Genomic DNA, 24,967 nt, shown 5'->3' with positions numbered 1-24,967 from the left:
TTTGATATTACATGGAGCTGGGAGGTCTCTGGTGGACCAATGTCCTGAACTCGGCTCTCCCACCTCAGAGGCACAGGCCTGACACCTGGCCGGAGCACCAAGACCTTGTCATCCACATGGCTCAGAATAAAAGAGAGAAAAAAAGAAAGAAAGAAAGAAAAAATAAAGTTGTTAAAATAAAAAATAATTATTAAAAGTTAAAAAGTAATAGAAAAAGAAAAGAAGAGAGCAACCAAACCAAAAAACAAATTCACCGGTGTTAACAAACAGTAAAAACTATACTAAAAACAACAACAACAAAATACAAAAACAAAAACAAAAAACGGACAGACAGAACCCTAGGACAAATGGTAAAAGCAAAGCTATACAGACAAAATCACACAAAGAAGCATACACATACACACTCACAAAAAGAGAAAAAGGAAAAAATATATATATATATCGTTGCTCCCAGAGTCCACCGCCTAAGTTTGGGATGATTCGTTGTCTATTCAGGTATTCCACAGATGCAGGGTACATCAAGTTCATTGTGGAGATTTAATCCACTGCTCCTGAGGCTGCTGGGAGAGATTTCCTTTTCTCTTCTTTGTTCGCACAGCTCCTGGGGTTCAGCTTTGGATTTAGCCCCATCTCTGCATGTAGGTCACCTGAGGGCGTCTCTTCTTTGCTCAGACAGGATGGGGTTAAAGTAGCAGCTGATTAGGGGGCTCTGGTTCACTCAGGCCAGGGGGAGGGAGGGGCACGGAATGAGAGGTGAGCCTGTGGTGGCAGAGGCCAGCATGACATTGCAACAGCCTGAGGTGCACCGTGTGTTCTCCCGGGGAAGTTGTCCCTGGATCACAGGATCCTGGCAGTGGCGGGCTGCACAGGCTCCCAGGAAAGGAGGTGTGGAGAGTGACCTGTGCTCGCACACAGGCTTCTTGGTGGCTGCAGCAGCAGCCTTAGCGTTTCATGCCAGTCTCTGGGGTCCGCGCTGATAGCCGAGACTTGCTCCCGTCTCTGGAGCTCGTTTAGGCGGTGCTCTGAATCCCCTCTCCTCACACACCCCGAAACAATGGTCTCTTGCCTCTTAGGCAGGTCCAAACTTTTTCCCGGACTCCCTCCCGGCTAGCTGTGGTGCACTAGCCCCCTTCAGGCTGTGTTAACGCAGCCAACCCCAGTCCTCTCCCTGGGATCTGACCTCCGAAGCCAGAGCCTCAGCTCCCAGCCCCTGTGGGTGAGCAGACAAGCCTCTCGGGCTGGTGAGTGCTGGTTGGCACCGATCCTCTGTGCGGCAATCTCTCCACTTTGCCCTCTGCAGCCCTGTTGCTGCACTCTCCTCCGTGGCTCCAAAGCTTCCCCCTCACCGCCCCCCCCCCGCCCCCGTCTCCACCAGTGAAGGGGCTTTCTAGTGTGTGGAAACTTTTCCTGCTTCACAGCTCCCTCCCACTGGTGCAGGTCCTGTCCCTATTCTTTTGTCTCTGTTTTTTCTTTTTTCTTTTGCTCTACCCAGGTACATGGAGAGTTTCCTGCCTTTTGGGAAGTCTGAGGTCTTCTGCCAGCATTCAGTAGGTGTTCTGTAGGAGTTGTTCCACATGTAGATGTTTTTCTGATGTATTTGTGGGGAGGGAGGTGATCTCCACGTGTTACTCTTCTGCCGTCTTGAACGTCTCCATTCTGTTGTCTTTTGATCTCCATTGCTTCTCATGAGCAGTCAGTGATTATTCTTATCATTGGCCCTCATATGTAATGTGCCTTTTTTCCTCTGGGTGCTTTAGTTTTATTTTCTTTTAGCAATTTGACTATGATGGATTTTTAGTTTAGTTTTTTTTTTTAATGTTTATGCTGCTTGTGTTTTATTGAGCTTCTTCTGGGATCTGTGGGTTTACAGTTTTTATCAAATTTAGAAAATGTTGGCCATTATTTCTTCAAAATCTTTTCTGTGCTGATCTTTCTTTCCCTCTGAGGCTCCATATATACATATATTAGACTGCTTGAGAGTATCTCATAAGTCACTGAGGCTGTGTTTTTCAATCCTTTTTCTTTCTGTGTTTCAGTTTGGATAGTTTCTCTTCACCTGTTTTCAAATATACTGATTTTTGTTTTGTAGTGTCCAACTTGCTGTTAAGCCCATCCAGTAAATTTTTGTTTTGTTTTGTTTTGTCCTTTGTTTTTTGTTTTTTCTTCTTGGCCATGCTGCACAGCAAGTAGAATCTTAGTTCCCTGACCACGGATCAAACCTGCGCCCCCTGCAGTGGAAGCGCAGAGTCTTAACCACTGGACTGCCAGGGAAATCCCAAAATTTCATTTTAAATATAATTTTTAGTTCTAGATTTCCATTCTGTTCTTTTTTTTTTTTTTTAGTAGTTTCCATTTCTCTGCTGAGATGCCTTACCTCTGTCTGTTTTTTTTTTTTTTTTTAATCTTGAATATATTTATAATAGCTGTTTTAAAGTCCTTGGCTGTTAATTCCAGTGTCCTCTCAGAGTCCGTTTCTTTGGACCATTTTGTTTTTGTTGTTGCTACTCTTGGTTATGGGTTGCATTTTCTTGCTCCTTTCCAGGTCTAATGATTGTTATTGCTTGCTGAGCCATGTGGATATTACATTATTGACAGTCTGGATTTGTTTTCTTTCCGCAAAGAGTGTTGTTTTTTTGTTCTTTTAGGTAGTTAATGTATTGGCACATCAGTTTGATCCAACTGGGACTTGGTTTTAGGCTTTATTAGGGTGGGACTAGAGTAGCCCTTATTCTAAGGCCAGAGCAAACCTACTTCTAAGATATGGCCCTTCTGAGCTCTCCACTGAATGCCTGGGGTGTCACTTTATTCTGGCTAGTTGGAACACCAATATCTCAGCACTGTGCAACCTTCAGAATCCTCATTTAGCTTATACCGACCCCAATGGATAATTCCTTTCTGACAGACCTGTGGTATCTTGCTCTTTGCATCTACAGGTTAGTATTTGGTCAGAGACCCAAGGGGGTTCATACGCAGGTTGCAGGAGCTCCTTCCCTGTGCAGCTCCCTCCTCTCTGATATCCTGACTCTCAATTTCCAGGCACCTCAGCAGCTCCAGACTCTGCTCTGTGTTTCCTCCACCTAGGAAGACCACCCTCAATCCTGGGCTCCCCAAGGCTCTGGAAGTCCCTCCTGAGAGAGAAGCAGGTGATCTTGCTACTGTTTCTGGCCATCTGATTAGGGAGGTGCCTGATATCCAGGAAGAAATCTGCAGCTCCCTTTCTCCCCCTAGATCCGCCTGGGGCACCTAGATCCCTGTCCCTGACGTACTCCTTGCTGAGTTTGTCTGTACACACAGGGCTTCCAAACCAGAAAGCTCTACCAGATGTCAGTGTGGTGAAAAGGGAGGACTGGAGGACCTTCAGCTTCTCCATCATCTCCACTAACACCCTGGAACCACCACTTAGTATTCTTCAGTAGGGATGATTTTTCTCAAATGTATGAAAAGCTTGAATACAAGAAGTTTAGAAAATATTGATATTTGTATTTATCTTTAAATTTTAAAAAATGTGGCAGTTTGGGTTTTGGAGAACAGACTCTGGGTTGGGGTTCTGGGATCAAGCTGTTTGTTAGGGATTAACACCTGTGAAATTGGTAGAGGTGGAAATCAAACTGTGTTGGAGGCTGATAGAGCCTCAGCCCTCCAGCAGGGAGCCCAGGAGTCAGCATTGCCTGTTAGATGTCTTGCATCAAGCCAAAATGGCTAAGCCTAGATACCCCACCTCCCTCAGTCACCAGATAGGGACTGCCCCGGTGAGGGCATGATTTTGGACATGGCAACTCTTCAGCTGAGGCAGACCCTGTAGGAGCTGACATCAAAGGCTGTCTGCTGACCATGCTTCCTGCAGCTGAGCAGCAAGTCCTCCCTCGAAGGGGACTGTGGTGGTAAACCTCCATGTCTACCACACAAAAAAAGTGCTTGCTATGGAAATGCAACTTTAAGACAAATCCCCTTGCCAATCTTCCCAACCTGATTGCTACTCCTAAGCTCCTTCTAAATAGAAATTCTGGAGCCAACTGGGCTCATCCTTTGAAATACCAGGAAGTAGTGAGAACTGGACTGTCATGGAGCCTCACTGGGGTAAAGTCATGGCAGGGACTGCAGCAGGCATTGATCCATTTATCCACCCATCTGTCCGTCTTTCCACGGGTCCACCCACAAATGTTCCCTCTGCCAGATTCTTAGACATGTGTTGGCAATGTAACTGTGGCTATGACACCTTCTCTATCCTCAAGGAACCCAGAGTCAGTGGGGGTGACATCACAAAGAGCATAGCAGCCCTCAGTGTGACCTGGGCAGATGATTGGATGCACAGCAGGAGGGCCTCAGCTAGTCAGTTGTCCCACTGCTTCTGGGCCCAGAAGCCAGTGTCAAGGCAAATGGGAGGCACTGAGAGGTCAGCCCACATGGGAAAGTAGCAGCCATGAGGCCATGACAGGGCTGGGCTGGCAATAGCTGCCATAAAAGGGTCAGGCCTGGGTCTGGGGTGCCTGGGGTGGCACAGGAGAAATAGAGCCTGGGCTCTGTGGCAATCCTGCTGGGCCCGAGCCCTGAGGTGTCTGGGCACAGGGTGCAGCTGAGCTTTGAGGAACTGAAGAAAGTGTAGTGAATCCAGAAATGAGGGGGGAGGAAACAGGCTGGGTGGACGTAGGAGTGGAGTGGGGTGAGGGGCACCAATAGTGACTGTGACAGCTGGGAGGGGCACAGATTCAGACAGTGGAGGCAGAAGGTCAGCTTCCTTCTGGGGTTGAGGGTCCTGTTTCTAAATGTTCTTTCTCAGACGAGCTTACATGGTGGTCCCTTACCCTCTCCTTCGTGCTCCTGCTGCCTTCTCCCTGACCCAGGGCTGACCTAGGAGGAGGCTGATCTTCAAAGAGAGAAAGTCACGGTGAATGAGAAACAGGAAGACCAGCCCTGAAATGGGCACCAGCCTCACTTGGCTGATGATGGCCCTCTGCTGAGGACTTCAGCTAACAGAGGGGAGGTGGAGGAAGATGCCCTGGGTGTACCTAGGGCTGCAGCCATCGTTTCTCAGGCCTCTGCTGTTTGGGGAGCTTGAAGCAAGCTCAAAACTCTCCTACAGTATTCTTCAACCTGGAAATATATCCTCTGCCTGCTGCAGAGACACAGCTCTCATATCCAAAACATACCTGCTTACGTCACCTTCTCACCCAGGCAGATCCAGTCAGGCTGTGAGGAAAAACGGCCTTCAGAAGGTCTGGAGCCCTGCAGCCAATATTCCAATAGGCGTTGCCTGACCGGGGCCTAAGGAAGCGGACCTGAAGGCCTGAGGGAGGCCTTTTAGAAACTTCAGCAGTAATATTATTTCTGGGTAATTTAGGCCTTCCCTCAAAGCCCTGGCACATGCTGCATCTATGGCAAGAAAAAGACAGCTGAAGGTTTCGCAAGATACTTGCCTTTTGGAGAAAAGCCAAAGAAGAAAAAGGATTAGCACGAATGCTCAAGCTGTTGTTTTCTGCTGGGGCAAATTCTCTTGCACCTAGGCTGCAGGGGAAAATACAAACAAAGCATGACTCTTCTGAGCATCCCTGGTGGGCTGCTTTGCCCACTTCCTGTTGTGGTCATTTAGTGCTCTCTTCACTCTCTGCAAGTTCCCACATGCAGTCCAGACTCCTTTCCCCCAAATCACAGACCTTCAGGCATGAACCCTTCTACTTACAGACTCACTGCTCAGCGCTGCCGCCCTTCCCTGGGTCTCAGGTCAAGGCCAGGCCCACCCCTGTCCTCAGGTGCCCTTCCTGCCTTGACTGTTCCAGGACACTTACCTCTCCATGATTCTTTCTAACCTCTCGCTCCCCCTGCTTCCTTTCCTCTTCCCTAGCCACCTGCTCAGATGTACCCCATCAAGAGGCAGAGACTCTCCACTGGCTCCTTTTCACACTGCTGCCTTCTTGTTTCTCTCCTGTCACTTCCAATCTTGAAAGAGCAGTTCTTTCTTGCTTTTCTATCTCGGCTCCCTCCCTGCCACCCACACTTCAGCACACTGTGCTCAGGCTAGTCACATCCAACGGATCCTTGTCCGCAAGTCCTTATCTCCTTTGACCTTGCTGTACCAGTTGGCACAGTTGGCCACTCCATTCTCCTTGATCTCTCCCCTCCCTTGGCTTTCCCTAACACAGATGTATCCTGGGTGTCCCCAGTCTCCTTTATTGACATTGCTTTCCTTTTTTTCCCCTTCTCTTTACACAAGCTCTGTCTTCAGTACTCTTCTCTCCTTCAAGTGCTCCCTGGCAGTGACCCATCCACAAGCATGAGTTCCCCTCTAGTGATTCCAAGTCTGTATCCTCAGCTCAGATACCTCTCCTGAGTTTCAGATCCACATTTCCAGAGACCACCTGTCACCCCTTGAGGATAGACATACATAGACATTTTCAAAAAGGAGCTGGTCATCTTCCCACCTTCCAGTTCTCCCTTCTCCTGTGTTATCTTAGTCATGTCTCCTGTGTTATCTGTCCTGGTCACTCAGTACATGTGGTTGCCCAAGCCAAGCACCTGGGAGTCATCCTTGCTCCTCTACTGGTGCACTTGCCTCAGTCCCCCGCCCCCCACCCCTCCTCCTCCCCCTCTTCCTTTCTCTCCTCCATTACCACTGCTCTACTCTGGTCCTTATCTCCTCTTACTCCAGTCACTCCAATAGCCCCCTAGTAGAGTCACCGCCTCCTCTCTGACGCTCCTGAAACTCATTCTGTGTAATCAGAACAATCTCCCAAAGCACACAGCTGATCATCTCACTCCTCTGCTAGACACCTTCAATGGCTCCCTTAAAGTACAATCTCCTCAATGTAGTCTATGAAACCATCTCTGATCCGGCTCCTGTCGACTCCTCCAGCTTCCCTTCTCCCTCCATGCCTTGCATTTTACACTCCAGCAACAACAAGCTGATGCCTCTGTAACTTTGTTCATGCTGTTCTTTCTGTCTGGAATCTGTTCTCCTTATATTTCCCCTTTCACTTTCCCTACTCCTTATTTAACGCTCAATTCTGATGTTCCTTCTCCAAGACACGCATCTGATTTACATGCCCCTTCTCTGAGCTTGCACCTATGATAGCTTGTGTCACCATGGCACTATAGTTACTTATGCAAAAGAGTGTTCTAAGTGAGCCTAGAATGGGAGTCAGAATTGGTGGACTGGACAGCCCTTGGATTCTACTGGCAAGAGCTGGTATGCATGAGGGTAGTTTAGGGGGAAGTACTGAGTGTGAGATTGGACAATTGGATGACTGAGAGAAAGATGGGAGATAGGAGGACATTTGGGGCTGTGCAGAGAGGCATTTATTCTCTGCCAAGCCCCTTGAAATGTGAGTCCTGGTGAGAGTGAGTCATAAACCTTGTGCAGCTCTGGGCTCTAGCAGCATTAGTTGGCCCCCAGGTGACAAAGTACGATGCAAATGTAAGGAGAGGCTGTTCTCTCCTCAGCATGGACCAGTATCAGTCTGGCACCCTGAGGCCTAGAGGTTTGGGGAGCATCTTTGGCACCCAGCCCTACCTTGTATGGTTGCACAGGTCGTGACTTCCACGTGGGCTCCCAGACAAAGGGTTGGGAGTGGAGCTCAAGTCCACCCAAAGTAAGCAAGACCTTCCTCTGCTTTGCGTAGAAGATTTTATGGTCTTGTGGCGGCTCTGTTGGAGTAGCCATGGCTTTCCTGGAAATGGCACTGTCATTTCTGGGTGTGGAAAGGCTCCCTTGTGCAGCTGTGAGGACACAGGACATTGACAAGAGAGAACCAGGGCGAGCTATAGGGTAGGGGTTAAGTGTTGGTTAAACTGATGGGTTGATTCGTGATTATAGGTCAAACACTCCTTGGAAACTTCAAGAAATATTTCAGGGACTCTTTGTAGGGAATTAAAGTCTCTGAGTGAGTTATTTGAATGCATGAGCCCCCATCTGTATTCATAAGCTGCTGAGGACTGGGGACATTGAGTTTATATTTTCAGTCTCCCCATACTGGACCCCCAAAATCTAAGGACTGGACTATTCTTATTCCTTTTTCACTCCCTGAGGCTAAGCACAGTGCCTGGACATAGCAGATGATAAATGGATGGATGGTTGGATGGATGGATGAAAAGACTCTTCTATTGATTCCTTGCCCGAAATCCAAGGGATTTAAGGAGGCCATAGCAGCCCTGCCCAGGCCAGTCCCAATGGCAATTTTCTCTTGTTTCTTCAGGCAGGATAATAGCCCTCTGATAGTGAGAGACTTGACCCTCACCCAGGAGGATGCAAAGAAAAACACCCAGTGGTGGATCTGGCTTGTGCATTGGCTCTGGGGACAGTGAGCTGTGGGCCTTTATGGTGCCCTGGGGAGAGAGGAGTGCTTCCATGAGGTGCTGCCTCCACAGGCTCTGGCTCCTCTTCCCTGTGTAAAGGTGGCTAGATCAGTACATCCCTGTGCAGCCAAGGCGCCAGCCCAAAGCGAGGAATTGGCTGAGGCAACTTTGGGCAGCCCTGGAAGAGAACACCCTGCCCAAGCTCTACTCCCCTTCCTGCTTCCACTCCGCAGCTCTCCTGGCCCTATTCTGAGCTGAGCGAGGGCCCGGACAGTAGTGGGCATGGAGCCCTCGCACCATCGTGCACGGAACCCCCTGTAGTGCTCTGCAGACCTGTCCTGCCAGGCGGCTGAAAGAGCATGCCTGTCTTCACAGCCTGGGGGTTACCTGGCTTTGGGCCCTTTCCTCCCTTTCAAGAAACCACCATTCCCTTGTGACTGAGAGGAACAGGGCGGTGTAGGGGAAAGGGCAAAGGCCTTTAGAGTCAGAAAGCTCTGGGTTCAAGGCCTGGTTCTCCACTTGGGCACCTTAGGCAACTCATTTACTTCTCCTAGCCTCAGTTTTCTAACCTGAGTGCAAAATGAGTCACTGTGACGATGAACTGTGACCATTTTATGTAACGTACTGGGACAACGCCTGACTCAGAGTAGCTTGCTTAATAAATGCTAGCTCTTACCATCATTACAGGCGAGCTGGCAGAGCAAGGTCTCTGGCCTCCTCCTGGGATGAAAGCCCTTGTACAGGCTCAGAGCAAATATTCTGACAATCCAGTGGTGCCACTTTAGCCAACTGAAATATACACGAGCAACATGGAACAAGGGTTTACTTTCACTGAGCTGGTGTACCAGGTCTTGGAAGTGAATTCAATTTGGCAAATGTTTTTTAATTGCCTGTTTGTATCCACACTTAGTCTGGAGTTTCAAAGGGAGGACGGCATCATTCTGGGGCCAGGAACAGGACGACTGGGAATCTGGGCAAGAGCCGTGGGGGAGGGGGGTAGCCTAGGGAGCATACCTGGGCACCGTGTGAGCACATCCATCACAGCACCTCCCCACAGAGGCCTGCAGGGATGCCTGCTGGCTTTAGAAATGGTGGGAGCCGTTCCCTGCAGGCGAGAAGGAATTCAGTGGCTCTGTGTCACCTGCAGGAGGGCCCAAAGCCCATCATCTAGCCATGAGGCCGTTTATGATTTGGCCCTAATTTATCTTTTCACTTACATCTCACACTCAAGCTTTCCTTCCCCACCCAGACTCTCAGTTTCTCAATGGGGCTGCTACTGCCATTTCAGGCAGGACATGTCTTCATAATACAGGACTGTCCTGCATGGTTCAGGACATTTCACTTCACTGGCCTCCACTCACTAAATGTCCGTAGCACCCACCCCTTTACCATTCATTTCCAAATTCCCTCCCCCTTTTCCAAATGCACCAGGTGCTCTTTGCACTTGCCTGAGCCTCTGCCTGGAATGTCCCTCCCACCCCCACTTCTCCACCTACAGAAGCCCTCCTTCATGAGAACCAAGCTCAAATGTCACATCGCTGGAAGCTCCTCCTAATTCCCCCGCAGGCCAAGTCACAGCTACAGTCAGTCCTTCCCTCTGACCCTGCTGGGATCTCCACTATTGGACGGGTTGTTTGGAGGTCGATTTCCTTCGTTAACCTGCAGCCCCTGAAGGCTGGACCACATCTTAGAAGCTTTTTTTGTAGTCCTCACAGTGCCCACCATCAAGCTCGAGATGCAAAAGGTGCTTCACCCTGGGTGCCTCGGAGTAGCGCCGCGTCTTCCCAGGCAGGGCGGGGCGCGCTCCAGGAGACCCGGCGGGACTGCAGCTGGGCTTCCACTGCCACCTGGCGGCGACCCAGCGCTCGCTTTGATGCAATGGAAAGAGCGGCTGGGCCCGCGGCCAGCCCAACCCCAGCCTGGGCTCCTGAGGCCCAGTTACGGAGGCGCTCCTGGCATAAGCCAGGATATTACGGCAACCATCATGATTATTATCACTGTGGCAACCACTGTTTATGCAGCTGTTTACAGTTTAAAGAGCTTTTATTTCATACACACTATTTCACGCAAAGCGCGTTGCAACCTTGGGAAGTCGGCAGAGCTTAAATTATTATTCTTATTTTTCAGATAAGTAAAGGGAGATTAATATCATTAACAACACCAGCTACTACTATAAAAATAACATCTCTTCTTCCACCTCCATTCTCTCCTCTGTCCTAATAACTGAGTGCTTAATATGTGCCAGGCAGCGGTCTAAGGGATTTGCAAACATCGCATAACAGCCTCTTGAATGGGACTTTTCCTATCTCAGAGTTTGGACCAGGCCCTAAAGCCATGTGCCCATGCATTTTAAAGCAGTGCTATCCAATAGAAATATAACGTGAGCTGTATATGTAATTAAAAATTTCCAGTAGCCACGTTTTAAAAAAGGACAAAGTGGTGAAATCAATTTTAATGAGATAGTAAATTCATGCAATACACCAAAAATATTATTTCGACATCTAATTAATATAAAAATATTAATGAGATATTTTACAATCTTTTATTCATACTAAGTCTTTGAAAACTGGTGTCTTGGTGACATAGTTCATCCCACTTTGGACCAACCATACTTCAAGTGCTCAATAGTCATACAAGGCTAGCAGCTGCCATGTTGGGTGGTGTGGTTCTGAAGAAAGGAATTTCACCATCCAGAAAGACCTTGCTCACTGGAAGTCTCCAAGCCAGCTTGTGAGTCTTAGCCCACCCCTATCCATGTCTAGACCATTTGTAAGAGGAGCTAGGGGATTGGAGGAAGAGAACTGGGGAGTGAGAATTTCTTTGAAAAGAGTTGTTGGAGTGCTGTGTGATTTCATTCCCTTACTCATGGAGGAGAGGAGGGCTGTTCCCTTTCTCCAATTTGAACCAAGTAAGGGAAGCTTCTATGCAGTACAGAAGCTAATGCCTGACTAGTGCCGGGAGAAGCCAAGGAATGAGCCTGGCTGGGGTTGACCCTGATGTCAGAGGAGGGAGAGAGGGCTGCAGAGTGAATAAGGTGAGCCGTGCTTACAGCAGGGCAAAGGGGCATGTTCTCCATGGGACATTAGTCACCTTGAAGGAGCCAGCCCAGAGGACCTCATGCCAGGACAGAAAGGCTGCGTGGAATGCACCAAAGGAGCAGGGATGGAGGGGCCAGGTGTGAGCAGCCAGCCAGAGTTGGTGTCACTCACAGCTGAGGATGGTGCAGTGAGAGAGCCCCACTGAAGGGAGTTTTTGAGAAACCCACAGAAGTCCTCCATGGGAGAAGGAGCCAAGATGTTGATACCTCCCACCCAGAGTGTCCCAAACCTGTGTTAAAACGTTATCTATGGAGGACCTTGCCCTTTTCCTCAGATCTCCTGCTCTTCCCATATGTGACCTGAAAGAAGGCCCAACATGGCAGCTTGAACAAGTGGAAGGCAGTGGAGCAAGGAAGAGGGAAGAAACTGACCATTACCTTCTTTTCCTTCTGTGGCTTCTCCACCAGTGGCAGACGTTATATGGGGAGGTAGGGCAAGCAGGAACTGAAATTCCTAGAGAGGGACACAGGACTACGTAGCCTCAGCTGGGTCCTGCCCTGTCTTTTGACAAGGCTTTTTTACTTTGGTGATGATCATTCATCCCATGAACATTTAGGGAGCACTCCACAGTAGTAGTTGCTATTATCACATACTAGCCTTTATTATTTGGGTTAAAATGTATTTTAATAAATAACTATTGATAATACTGAGGTTAAGTTGGAAGCTTTGTAAAACAGGTAGATTAATCAGAGATCTCTGATGTAAGCAAAAGAAATCCAGCTCAAACTAGCAAAAGTGGAAATGGTAATGGAGTAGATCATATAAGTGAGAAATTTAGTGGTGACTTACCTCAGGAACAGTTTAATCCAGAAACTCAGACAATAGTATGTCTTTTTTTAATCTTAGATTTTTTTTTCTGCTTCTCTTTGTGTGATGATCACAAACTTTCTTACTGTAAGTGACGTCTCCTGCCAAGCTACAGAAGATGGCTGTCCATTGCTCCAAACTTGCAGCTTTCTAGCACTGTAACCTGAAGGTAAGATAGCATCTTTCTTGCTAGTGTCAGCCGGCATGTTCTTAAGATTCTGGTTTGACTGACTCAGGTGTCCGCCCTTTGGAGTTGGGGATTAGGTGTAAACAAGATGTGGTAATTGACCACATCCAAAACACAAGGACTGGGGGTAAGTTTCCTTGGGAATGAGGGTGCTATTGCCAGAAGTGAGCTGGGGAAGCATGCTGAGAAGATAAAACTACAGTTACCACTATCCACTCTGGGGTACACGTGCACAGAGCTGTGGCCACACAGAAGAGGGTGTGGCCAATATTGCTTCTTTAAGAAATTCCCAACAACCTTTGTCAAATACCTCATTCAAGTCCAGATACGTTATGTATATTTAATTTCCCTAATATTCCTCAGCTGGATATCTTCTATTTGCCCCTCCAGATCTGCACTCCACCCTTCTCTAGCCTGTTCTGTGCCCAGGAGGCTGACTTCACTGGACTGCATCAATGGCTCCTTTGACCTCTGGTTGGATTTCCAGTTGGGGTTGGCCAATGGAGGCAAGAAATTGAAGGGAAAGAGAAGGACGAGTTGGGATATTTATTCTCCAGGTCCCTTAATTCAAGATTACTTGAGCTGGCCAAGTGGTGTGGCCCTGTAGACAGTCACTCTGCTTCTAGGTTTGCCCTCTCACTCTCACTCCTTCAGGCTTGGGTGGTAACATCCCCACTGTTCTAGCCCGGGGTACTGTACTATTCCCTGTGGTTTTCCTACATCCTGCTCATCTTTGTGTATAGTCCCTTTATAAGACTCTCTTTTAAACCATCCTAATATGTGTACACTGTTACCTGCCAAGACCCAGACTGATATAAAATCTGTCTGCAAAGCAAATGAAAATTAGTTGGTTGTGATTGTCTTTAAACCACATTGACTCCTTATGGTCTCTGCTTTTTTCCTAAGTGCTCACAGACCAATCTCTTCACAGTACTTATTCCTTCCAGACTCTTGTAGAGAGTCAACACCAAGCTTGGCAGCCTGTAGTTTCGGAACACTCTTTTAAAAAGAATCACTGCATTTGCTAGTCTCAGTTCTTTAATGTCCTTCCTTATGCTCTAAAGTGCTCTAGAAGTTTGACCATTTCGTCCCTTTAGTGTTTCAGTCAGAATAACCCAGGTTATGCTGTGGTAATAAACAACCTCCAACACATGATGGCTTCAAACAAAAACAGGTTTATTTCTCGTTCCCAATTCGTATTCATCACAGGTTGGCAGAGGGCTCTGCTCATGGCAGACACTCAGAGACCCACAATGATGGAGCTGCCGTAACTCAAGTGGTGCCGGTCATTGTGCCAGAGGGAAAGAGAATCTGAGAGCCTTGCAAGGACAATTAAATGTTTGTCCTGAAAGTGACACCAAACTAGTCACGAGGCCTCATCCCTGCACAAGGGGGCCAGGAAGGTAGCCCTACTGAGTGTCCCTTTTAGGGGAATGTTGTTATTTTAGGTATATGTCTCGTCCTTCCAACTGGGGTATAAGCTCTCCTGGGACAGAGTTATTTTTACACTGCTTTTTTTTTAGCATATGTCTGGACCCAGATCACGCTCAGTAATTACTCACTGGAGGGACAGCTTATCCAACCATGATTTTAAGAGTGAATGACATTTGAAAAAAAAAAAGAGTGAATGACATTTGAAAGCAGGAAGGTTGCAGGGTGTTATGATGTTTAGGCAGAAGTTGCTAAGGTTTTGGGGTGTGTGTGTGTGTGTTTTAATGTTAATGGTAAATACTAGTTCTTCCAATAGTAAAATCTCATACAGAAGGTAAAAAGCATAATACAGAAGGAAAAATGCGTCTTCTAGATGTGCCAGTTCTACTATTAGGTTTGTTTTAAGGTAAATATACAATTTGGTTTGGAACCAACACAATGCCTGGCACATATTAGGCTAAATATATATATATTTTTTTTCTGGAGCATCAAGTTTATTAACTAGAATTGGAAGAACCAAGGAGTTCTTGGAACAAGAACTATCCCCCTCCCCCACCAACACGGAAGACAGAAGAGCAGGGGAGGGGAGACGTGCCCCAGGAATGACAGTCCAGTCTCTCAAGTTTCACCCAGGTGGGGGTTGAGGGGCAGACCTGCAGCCACGGTGGCCTCGCTTTCGGTCGCCCGGGCTGCTCCGGACCATCCTCTGAGCTGGCCAGGGTCTTGGATACGATGCTTCTGAAGGCCGTGCAGAGAACACACTCCTCTTCCCCTGCACCGGGCCCCAGGGAGCGCGGCGGCCTGACCTTCCTGCCTCGGTCATCCATGGGGTTCACATGGGCTCACTTTATTATGACGCCTCATGCTGGGCAGCTTGCAACAAAGATGTTTCAAAATAAAGTTCCAGATTCTCCCAGCCACCCCTTGCTTTTTCTGGCTCTGGCCAGAGACAGTGGATGAGGACACACTCTCAGGCTGCCCAGCGTGGGAGGACCTTCCAGTGTTGGACACACCCAGGGGGCAGCTGCTTCCCTCTGGGGCTCCAATCCTGCTGCTGCTGCTGGAGGTGGATGTCCCAGTGCCACACTGGGGGGCTGGGCTGGGGGTGGCAGTCCTCGCCTCCAGGCTGGGTGGGGGACAGGCAGACTCACCGGTCTTCTGCCCTGCCTGCTGGTCTTCCTGCAGCTGCACATTTTTTCTGTGGTAGAGCCACCTGGTTTGCAGGGAGGACACCACAGGGCTCGGAGAAGCCTCAAGTTCACTGCCACAGAGGTCCCCGCAAGAGAAGGGCTTCAGAGTTATGATGGAGACCTCCACCTTGGGTTTCTTGGAGATCACACTGCCTGTCCCAGTGTCCTGGATCTGGTCGCAAGTCAAGCCCGGAGTCCTCACCATTGTCTCCTCCAGGTCCTCTTCACAGGGTGGCTGGAGTGGCTCCTTCTGGCCCATGTTGACCCATGGATGCCTCATGAGGTCAGGTAAGGTGCCTCTGTCACTGGGGTTGAGGGCAATCATTTTTTGTAACAGATCCCTTATCTTCACAGACAGATAAGGTGGGATGGGGTATTGCCCTTGTAGGATTTGCTTCCGCAGCTCCTGGAAGTCTTTTCCCACAAAGGGCTGGGACCCAGTTACCATGGTGTACAGCACTACTCCCAAGCTCCACACGTCCACCGCAGGGCCGCTGTAGCTCTGCCCCAGGAGGAGTTCCAGGGCAGCATAAGGGTGTGTGCCGCAGATCGTGTCCAGTTGGACAATGTCATCACGCTTGTTGCTGAGGCCAAAGTCTGTAAGTTTGATATTCATGTTGGAATCAAAGAGGAGGCTCAGTGGCTTCAGGTCTCGGTGCACGATGCCCCTCCGGTGGCAGTGCTGCAGGGCGGAGACCAGCTGCTGGAACGGGCCTCGGGCCTCCGCCTCTGTCATACGGCCATGGGTCTTCAAATAGCGGTACATGTCCCCCCCACTGAGGTACTCCATCACCACGAAAAATGTCTCCTCTGTGTCAATCACCCCCAGCAGTTTTACAATATTGGGGTGATTCAGAGCCTTCAGACTGCACACTTCCCGGAAAAGTACCTGGACACTTGAGAAGCTCTGACGCCTTTTCTTTATGACCTTCACAGCCACCTGTGTCCCGGTCAGAATGTGCCGGGCCAACTTCACTTTACCGAAGGTGCCTTCACCAATGGTGTGGAGGATCTCGAAGTCATCAATATGAGCCTTCTTGCCAGCAGATTTGGCTGTGAGGCCCTGCATCATGGTGATCTGCTAACTACACTGACTGACAGCACTACCTAGCAACGCTAACTACGCTAACTAACAATGCTAACTGTACTAACAGTGCTAAGTATGCTGTCTCTACTAACAACGCTAACTACGCTAACTGTACCAACAGCGCTAACTAGTACTAACTACACTAACTATGCTAATCAAGTATTAACTATACCAACAATACTCACTATGCTAACTGTAGAAAGAACAATGACACAAATAAAAAAGAGTAGAGAAAAGAGAAACGAAAATCAACAAAATGGCAGAAACAAGGAAAACACAAGCTAACTGTAGGTCCAAGGCCGTCAGGTCACCAAAAGCAGCTTCCTGGGCTCTAAGGACCAAAAACCTGGGCCCACCTTTCTCTTTCATAGGGCTTTGTGAAGTACATCACAATGGTGCACTCTGAGGTCAGAGCAAGAAATGGACCTATCACCGCTGGGGATACACCACAGTGGTTTTCTCACTTTTTGAGTTCAAGGCCCCTTTACACTTAGGAAAAAGGATCCCAAAGAAATTTTTCTTTACGTGTGTTATTAGATATTGGTATTCACTTTGTTATAAATAAAAATCTGCAGGATACTTCAGTGGCCTTTCTTTTCTAGTTTGAAAATGTGTAATAATTTTAGAGACCTCATAATGTCTACACTTGAAATGTTCAATTCCTTTTCCTTAAATTCTGGTCTCAAAATAACGTTACAACTTAACTGACTTCACGATACTATACAAAATGTTCTGTTGCATAAGACATGATACGGTACATTATGAAAGTCTATGAAGCTGAGAGAAGGTTTGCCAGGAAGGTCATTGAGCAGATTTCTCATCAGGAGCCTCGGAGGCCAGATGGCATGACTCAATGTACTTGAAGTGTTGAAGGAAAGAAACCGTCAACCAAGAATCCTATATCTAGCAAAACTTTCCTTCGAAAATGAGGGAGAAATCAAGACATTCCCAGTTAATCAAGAGTTGAGAGAGTTCTTAACCACCAGACCCGCCTGCCACAGGGAGTTCTTCAGGTTGGAGTCAAGGACCCTGGACAGTAGCTCAAAGCCTTATGAAGAAATAAAGACCTCTGGTAAAAGTAGACAGACGGGCGACGAGGAAAGCTAGTACTGTTGTAACTTTGGTTTGTAGCTCCACTTTTTGTCTTCTATTTGATTTAAGAGACTAATATATAATAAAACACACACATACAAATCAAAAAAAAAAAAAAAAGATCACCTCTTCACCTAGAAAAGTTACTTCACCCCCACTTTAGCCTAACTTTGGGAATTCCCATCAACAACATTCTTCTTTCCACTGTAGGAAGCAACGCTGCCAGAAGCTATGGCAAGCAGAGCCTCTTCTAAAATGCCTTTGATGACTGCAGCAACATGGATGCAACTAGAGATTATTAAGTGAAGTAAGTCAGAAAGAGAAAGACAAATACCATGTGATACCACTTACATGTGGAATCCAAAGTATGGCACAAACGAACCTATCCATGAAACAGCAACAGACTCACAGACATAGAGAACAGACCCGTGGTTGCCAAGGAGGAGGGGGGTGGGAGAGGGAAGGGCTGGGAGTGTGGCATTAGCAGATGTAAACTATTATATATAGGAGGGATAAACAACAAGGTCCTACTCTACAGCACAGGGAACTAGAGTCAATATCCTGTGATAAACTGTAATGGAAAAGAATATAAAAAAAGAATGTCTATATGTGTATAACTGAGTCACTCTGCCATACAGCAGATTGGCACAAGATTGTAAATCAACTATACGTCAATGAAAACAATAAAATAAAATAAAAAATGCCTCTGATGATGTACACAGCCCCTGCTCCTGCTGACTACCTCTCTGCAGCACCCAACACTGTGAAACCCCGCCCCCAGCTGAGGTCACTCCAGTCCTGTGTCTCCTTCCTTTGTCCTCTGTCTCCCACCAGTGTTTCTCTAACAGAAACACAAAGAACTGCTGTGTTTTCACTCAGTCTCACTGTTCATGTTCCCACGCTTGATTTGGGCATCAGACCTGCAAGAGTTCAAAACTTACTGGGTGGTAGAACTTAGGCTAAATATTTGTTGAATGAATGAATGAGTATCATCTCTGCTTATTCACTTAGCCTCATACATCAGCTTTTTCTCGTTGCCAGGCAACAGAGACCATATGTTCACTTTATACATAGTATAACGTAGAAGAGCTGGACTACAATGCCAATAAGGTGAAATGAATGATGAGGGTTCTTATTGAAACACAAAGACAGCAGAATCTGGGCTAGAGGGGCTTTGATTGTAAAGGGGGAAAGGGGTGGGTGGAGGACCACAGAGGCCATACATTTGCTGGCCACTGCTAACCTCACCTATGTAACTTTAAACCCCCCTGGCTTCACCTGCCTGAGAGTGTAAAATACACTGAATTAACATAGAATCCCACGTCTTGAGTGCTGTGAGTCCCATCTGCTCACAAAGGAGTTCCAGGTGGTTCCAAAGCCCCTCACCCCAGGTATTTCTACATACCTGTGCTCAGGCTGAGTCCATTCATGCTTTTCTACTCCTCGATGCAGGTTGGTGCCTGCAAACCATGCTGCCCCTGCTAGGGGTGCAGGTGGTTTAATACACAGTTCTGTCATGCACAGCTGTCTGTCCTCTGGCCAATTCTTTCTAACATAAATGAAGAAGCATTTTGAAGGGATGTAAGTATCTCCTTCGACTGTATAGTTTAGGATTAGCTTGTAGATAAGCCAGGACTGCATAGAGTACACAGCTTTAATGCCAACAGAACAAGACAGGTGTGGGCAGTGAAATGTGGCACTGGGTGATGAAAGAGCCCTGGAAAGAGTTGACTTAGAGACAATGAAAGAAGAGGAGAGTGGAGTGGAATACAGTTGTAATTGCTCAGAGACCACAGGAAAAAGACAGTAGATTGGAGACAATGTTTATATGATGAAAACAATCCACTAGGGCTATTTAAGTGTTAGAAACATCACAGTCCAAATCAAATAGATTTGGCTTAGTCCTTTATCTGCCAGAATTAATGAGAAAAGCAAAGTCTGTGCCTCTGTGTGTGTGCATGTGTGTGCACACGTGCATGCCTATGTGCACACCTTTCCTATCCAGCAATTATGCAAGAGCCCTGGGGGCTTATGGGGTATTCCCAAAAGAAGGCTTTTGCAGGTGGGTGCAGCTCTTGCTACTTCTTGGTCATGTCTCGTTGGATCCATTCAGAAGCAGCGGATTCCGTGTATGTTATAACAAGCCCAAACACAGAGATCTTTGCCAAGATTCCTACCTAAGCCCTGGTTCCTTGTGCCCAGTGTTCTTAACCATCTCTGTTTGGAGCCTCTAGTAGTTTTTTGCTACTCAGCATCCATACCTGACTTCTTCCAGTTATAGTACCCAATTCTCACAGTTTCAGGGAAGAAATATGTGACTGGCCAATTAGAGTACTATGTCTCATGGCTTTAGTAACTGGCTCAGTAATTGACATATATTCTGTTGAGAAGCCAGTGAGAGTTTGTTTGTTTGAGACAGCTGCTGGGGGAACATTACATGGATCTTGACAATGAAGTCAACAGAGAGAGGGAAATGCAATGTTGAGAGGTGAATAGAAACAGTCCTCGTGATATATTTTATACCCCTGGATCAACCCACACCTGAAGTTAGTTACCCATGCACTTTTTAGTAACAAACAAATAAATTACCCAACCTCATCTTTTTTCTCCTCTTTAAGCCTGTTTGGCTGTGTCTTCTGTCATTTGCAATAGAAGGAATCCTAATATTACTGAGTCCTGCTCATCCTGGGGATATTAAGTGAGGTGAAGGTCATGGTCATTTATGAACCCAGCTTCTTCCCTCTAGCCTGAGTCTTAAAGAGTGTAATTCTCTTCTTGTTTGCGAGTTTTCTCTCTCTTCAACCCTTGGGATACTTTCTTCTCTGGAACAATCCAGCTCTAGGTTCTAGGTGACTAGGTCCTTGAAAATAAAAGCCTGTTAATTCTCCCACAAGGCAAAGGTCACTTAGATCTTTTGGACACAAATGCTTGTCTGTTCTTCCAGGAATAAGGGAGGGGAAATTTACCTTTTCACTTGCCTTCAGCTGGGGAAATAAGCTAGAATAAATATCTCAGTAAATTGCCTGCTCATTAACTTTAGAAGGTGTAATGGTAAGGCAGCAAGTCCTAGTAATAGAGCACCTGACCAATGACTCAGTTTCAGGCACGTTTGAAACACTATGAGGACAGGACAGCAGAGGAAGACAGAGGGCACCTGACCCAGCCCTTCCTGACTAGAGAACTCTTGCCAACTGCCACTGGAGAGGCTGGGTGGCCAGAGCTAAACTCACTTGGCAGATTGCAAATTCAAATGCCACCAGGGGCCAGGTGGATAACAAAATAAGTGAACTGGGGGAGGACGGAGGAGGAGTGGGGTCTTCTGTGAACAGGATAGGTTGCCTCAATAAAGAGGCAGCCCCTATTCAATGGAGCCTATATCTCCATGTGGGAAAATGGGCACAGTGTGGCTCCAGTTTAAGAGAAGCCCTAAATTTTGCAAGTTCTAAATGTTGGCAGCCAATTACAAAAACAAAAGAACAGCACTATTGAGCCAAACAAAATATTCAAGCAGGCCGGATCCATCTTTTTCTGTTCCTTTGTTTAAATCCAAGATAAATAGTTGGTCTAAGATATCATGTTCATCAGAAACCAGATGCCCCAAACCTCACAAGCTACTAGATGGGTGCCTGGCTTGGACCACTGTGGGTGATGGGTATCTGCGTTGATCTGTTCCTCCTTTCCATGCACTGGACCTGTCTCTCATTTGAAGACTGCTCCCTCTCCAATTACAGGTGGTTTGGCTGGGGCCGACTCAACCCCTGAATCCAAGGGTCAGCCCAAAACCTGATCCTCTGATCATCCCTGCTGGACTAGGGCAAGGTTGGGCAGTAGTGCATCAAGCCGCACCAGTGAGACCATTTCTGTTTGTTTGTTTGTTGTTGTTGTTACTATTATTATTTTTGCAAAAATTATTGGGAAAGAGAAGCTCTCTTTCCTCTGGCATTGCTAGCTATGAATATTATAAATCTGGAAGATCCAGGTGCCATCAGCAGGAGAGGGCCTGGAAAGGAAGGACACTATCACCAAGGAAAGTGGAAAATGGGGAGAGTGCAGGTGAGAGAGACAGGGACCAAATTTGAGCCCCTGACTACAGCTGAGCCTGAAGCCGTATCTACAACTGAACTTTTGATTAGGTTACCAAAATGTAATCCTTTTCTTAAGATAGTTTGAGCTTAGGTTCCCTCACTAGTAACCAAAATAAACTTGTCAAATATATACTGTATTGTTAACTACCTGTTAGCACCACAGACATAATTGAAGCCTGGGAGCCCAGAGCCTTGATGGCGCCTAGCTAGCAGGAGCTGAGACATTTGTGAATCCAACACTGAGTTTGTAGGGAGAGAGGCCAGAGGAAGAAGGAGGGCTGACAGATCCGTCCTTTCAGCAGGGGTTATTGTCAGATGTGTTCCAGGGAAACATCCCACGTTCAGTCTGTTAGCTCTAACACTTGTGCGTTTGTGAGTGATTGTAACATAAATTAGCTCAAATGTAGTTGATAAATGGTGGCCTGGTGTCAGTGAAACGTGGAAGTTGTGCTGGTTCATAGGAGATGCTCCTAGCCTGTCAGAAGATGAAGGCAAAGTTGAGGACCACGGCTGACGGCAGCAAGCTGAGGAGGGAGGCGGGGTGGTGCATGATCCTCCCTGCCTCATGTCTCCCTGTCGCCTTAGCTGAGCCATCACCTTGGTCTAGGAGTGCTTCCTGCTCAGTGCGCCCCCATCCTGCGCATCGTTCCCTTATTTCCGAGACTCAGAAGACTACGCTTCTCCCACACTGCCTGCTATCAAATTACCTTCTCTTTCTTTTTTTTCTTTTTAAGGCAAAGTCCTTTGTTTTCTGCAAAATGTTTTATTTATTAAGTGCTGAGCATTCTTTTTAAACTCTGCTGATATTTTAAAATTAAGATTTTTATTGCTTTTGTTAGTGTTCTAGTTGCAAAGTTGTGTAAGTTTTAAACTGTCTGCCTCAATCCTCTTTCCCCCATAAGTCTTATTATTTTTAGTTTGCAATTTGCAGAAAGTGTCTTTTTGTCGTCTCCCACAGGAACACATATATCTCGTTATTGCAGAAACACTTGCACTTTTTAAAAGAGCAAAATGATAGATAGCTCTAGATGTGCTGAGCCTGGACCACATTGCTTCAGTTCTCATTGATTTTCCTTGCTTTTATACAGTATCATCAAAGTTCAACCTGTCTTATCACTTTTTTTTTTTTGGTCTAGTATTGAAATATAAAGAGGGGCTTCCCTGGTGGCGCAGTGGTTGAGAGTCTGCCTGCCGATGCAGGGGACACGGGTTCGAGCCCTGGTCTGGGAAGATCCCACATGCCGCGGACCAACTAGGCCCGTGAGCCACAACTGCTGAGCCTGCGCGTCTGAAGCCTGTGCTCCGCAACAAGAGAGGCTGCGACAGTGAGAGGCCCGTGCACCGCGATGAAGAGTGGCCCCCGCTTGCCGCAACTGGAGAAAGCCCTCGCACAGAAACGAAGACTCAACACAGCCAAAAATAAATAAAATAAATAAATAATAATTAATTAAAAAAAAAAAAAAGAAATATAAAGAGACTTGAATCTGATTCCTGGGTCCTGATAGTCTGAACCCAGGAAGTTTTCTGGATCCCTGAATCCAATTTTCAAACCTGGGTGACCTAACTTGTGCTCTGCCTCTCAGCATCCAGGAGGAGCCTTTAAACAAAACTATATACACCAACAACACAGCATAAGCAGATGCCACACACTGTAAAGGACACAGGATGCAGGCAGCTGGAAAATTGTGCTACAAAAATAAACAGCCAGTTTCTGCAAATTGGGCGACTCTCATTAGCCCGGGGAAGCTCATTCTCATGGTTAAGTAGTTAAGCTGCTGATTAAAGGCACAAGACCATTTAGGCACCTGCTTATTCTTTCATTTTCTTTTCATTTTAAACTTTGGCCAGGAGATGGTGCTCTTGAATGTATTCTGCCAGAGGACCCCTCAGATTTGGAGCTACAAGAACAAATTCAGCACCTGCAAATACTCTTTCTTAAACAGAGAAAATGACTTGGATTTTCCAAGGGGGAGAGGAATGCAATTTTAAAACCAGTTAGAGTCCGAGTGGCTAAGAACGTAACACCACCTGTCATTTTTCTTTTGGATTTCCAAATCCAATTAATGCTGATTCGTGGTAGGGGCAGGTACAGCCGCAAGACTGTGATGTTAAACTGGCAAGTAAAACGATTTGGAAGTAAAAAATATAAAGCACTTCAGGAGAAACTAGTTTTAGAGCCTACCACATTAGAATAATGACAGCTTGGTACACTGGCCTGTGGTGACCTGGATTTAAATCTTGTGCACAAATGATGCATATAACGGCTTACACCTTCCAGGTATGCCTTTGCATGTTATCAGAGGCCTTCAAAGCCATTATGCCCAGGACTGAGTAAACCAGGACGGATCGTCAAATATTGCTTTTTAGGCAGCTTCCACCTCTATTCGAAGAGCTAGTTGTAGAACACAGCGACTTGAGGTCTGAATCTTACATTGAGATGTAAGAGAGTGATATCCTAAAATAGAATCATACCACTATTGATGGCTGCCGTGTGCCAGTTGCCCTGCAGGAGGTGCTCTGAATGTTCTTTTTCTCGCAGTCCTTACTACAACATCAAGAGGTGGTTGTTCTTGGGCTTCCCTGGTGGCGCAGTGGTTAAGAATCCACCTGCCAATGCAGGAGACACGGGTTTGATCCCTGGTCTGGGAAAATCCCACATGCCGCAGAGCAACTAAGCCTGTGCACCACAACTACTGAGCCTGCGCTCTAGAGCCCACAAGCTACAGCTACTGAGCCTGTGTGCCACAACTACTGAAGCCTGAGCGCCTAGAGCCCGTGCTCTGCAAAGAGAAGCCACCACAATTAGAAGCCAGTGCACTGCAATGGAGAGAAGCCCACGCACAGCAACGAAGACGCAACACAGCCAAAAATAAATAAATAAAATAAATAAATTTATATATATAAAAAAAGAGGTGGTTACTCTTATTATCCTCGTTTTACAGATGAGGAAACAGAGACTTAAAGAGGCTAAATAACTTGCCCAAGGTTAAACTGGTAGCAAATATTACAGCTAGTAAATTATTCAGCTGGTTCCAGAATCCACACTAATTATTATGCTGTTAACCTCCCCCCAGAATTGCTACTGTGTATTTCCCACTTAAAACCTTCCGAGGGCTTTCACAACCCACAGGATAGAAACCACATCCCTTGGCCTGACACTTAAGGTCTTTTATGATTTATGAATCAGAAAAACGGCAGTGATATTATCTAAGGCCATGTGTAAGGCAGTGACCACCAAGTCCTATCACTGCAACTGTTTTGAAGCACACATCCACAACACATGAATATTTATTCATGAGTTATTTACGGGTTTTCTTGTCGAATCAGGCATTAAATACCATTAAACTTTATTTCTAATTTAAAAGAAATTCTAAATAATGTCTAATATATCCTTCCTTCACCCCCAATGGAAGATCTTGTTCATCCCTTGCCTCGCACACTCTGTGCATACTTGGGAAACCACCAGCCTAAGGTGAGGCCAGCTGGGTCTGGCTCTCTGCTCTGAGACAGAGATTCTCCCTTGTCAGTGTTCAGGAGAGCTCAGGCCCTGAGAGGCAATGGGCTGGCATACTTGTGCTGAAAAATCTTTTCCCTGGGATGGGGAGGAGGTGAGTATCATAATTATCTATAACTTGGTAAGCCTGGAAACAAAACTAAGGGACATATAGGGACTGAATGATGCTTGCGCCTCGTGGTCCAGGATG

At 46.8% G+C, this 24,967-nt stretch overlaps 1 protein-coding gene across 10 annotated transcripts in view; it reads left to right on the top strand.

Moving 5' to 3' along the window:
* Positions 1-24,967, top strand: part of FAR1 (fatty acyl-CoA reductase 1) — a 118,917-nt gene that overhangs the window by 89,736 nt on the left and 4,214 nt on the right. Inside the window, exons 15-16 of one of the 10 annotated variants that reach the window (XM_082341525.1) lie at positions 15,017-15,287; positions 17,389-17,558. The exons of 1 other annotated variant lie outside the window; for it this stretch is intronic. In XM_082341525.1, the coding sequence (XP_082197651.1) occupies positions 15,017-15,287; positions 17,389-17,432 (315 nt within the window). In that variant the 3' untranslated portion in view covers positions 17,433-17,558. Of the gene's footprint in view, positions 1-3,036; positions 3,144-3,294; positions 8,065-9,992; positions 10,074-12,230; positions 12,361-15,016; positions 15,288-15,935; positions 16,055-17,388; positions 17,839-22,399; positions 22,701-24,967 lie in introns of those variants that run through there. 8 more of the 10 variants (XM_082341526.1, XM_082341516.1, XM_082341528.1 and 5 more) reach the window with 8 other exon arrangements.

Source organism: Balaenoptera borealis (assembly GCF_965194805.1).
Source record: "Balaenoptera borealis genome assembly, chromosome: 11".
In the NCBI taxonomy this organism is placed as follows: domain Eukaryota; kingdom Metazoa; phylum Chordata; class Mammalia; order Artiodactyla; family Balaenopteridae; genus Balaenoptera; species Balaenoptera borealis.
This window is presented reverse-complemented; position numbering and strand designations above follow the sequence as displayed.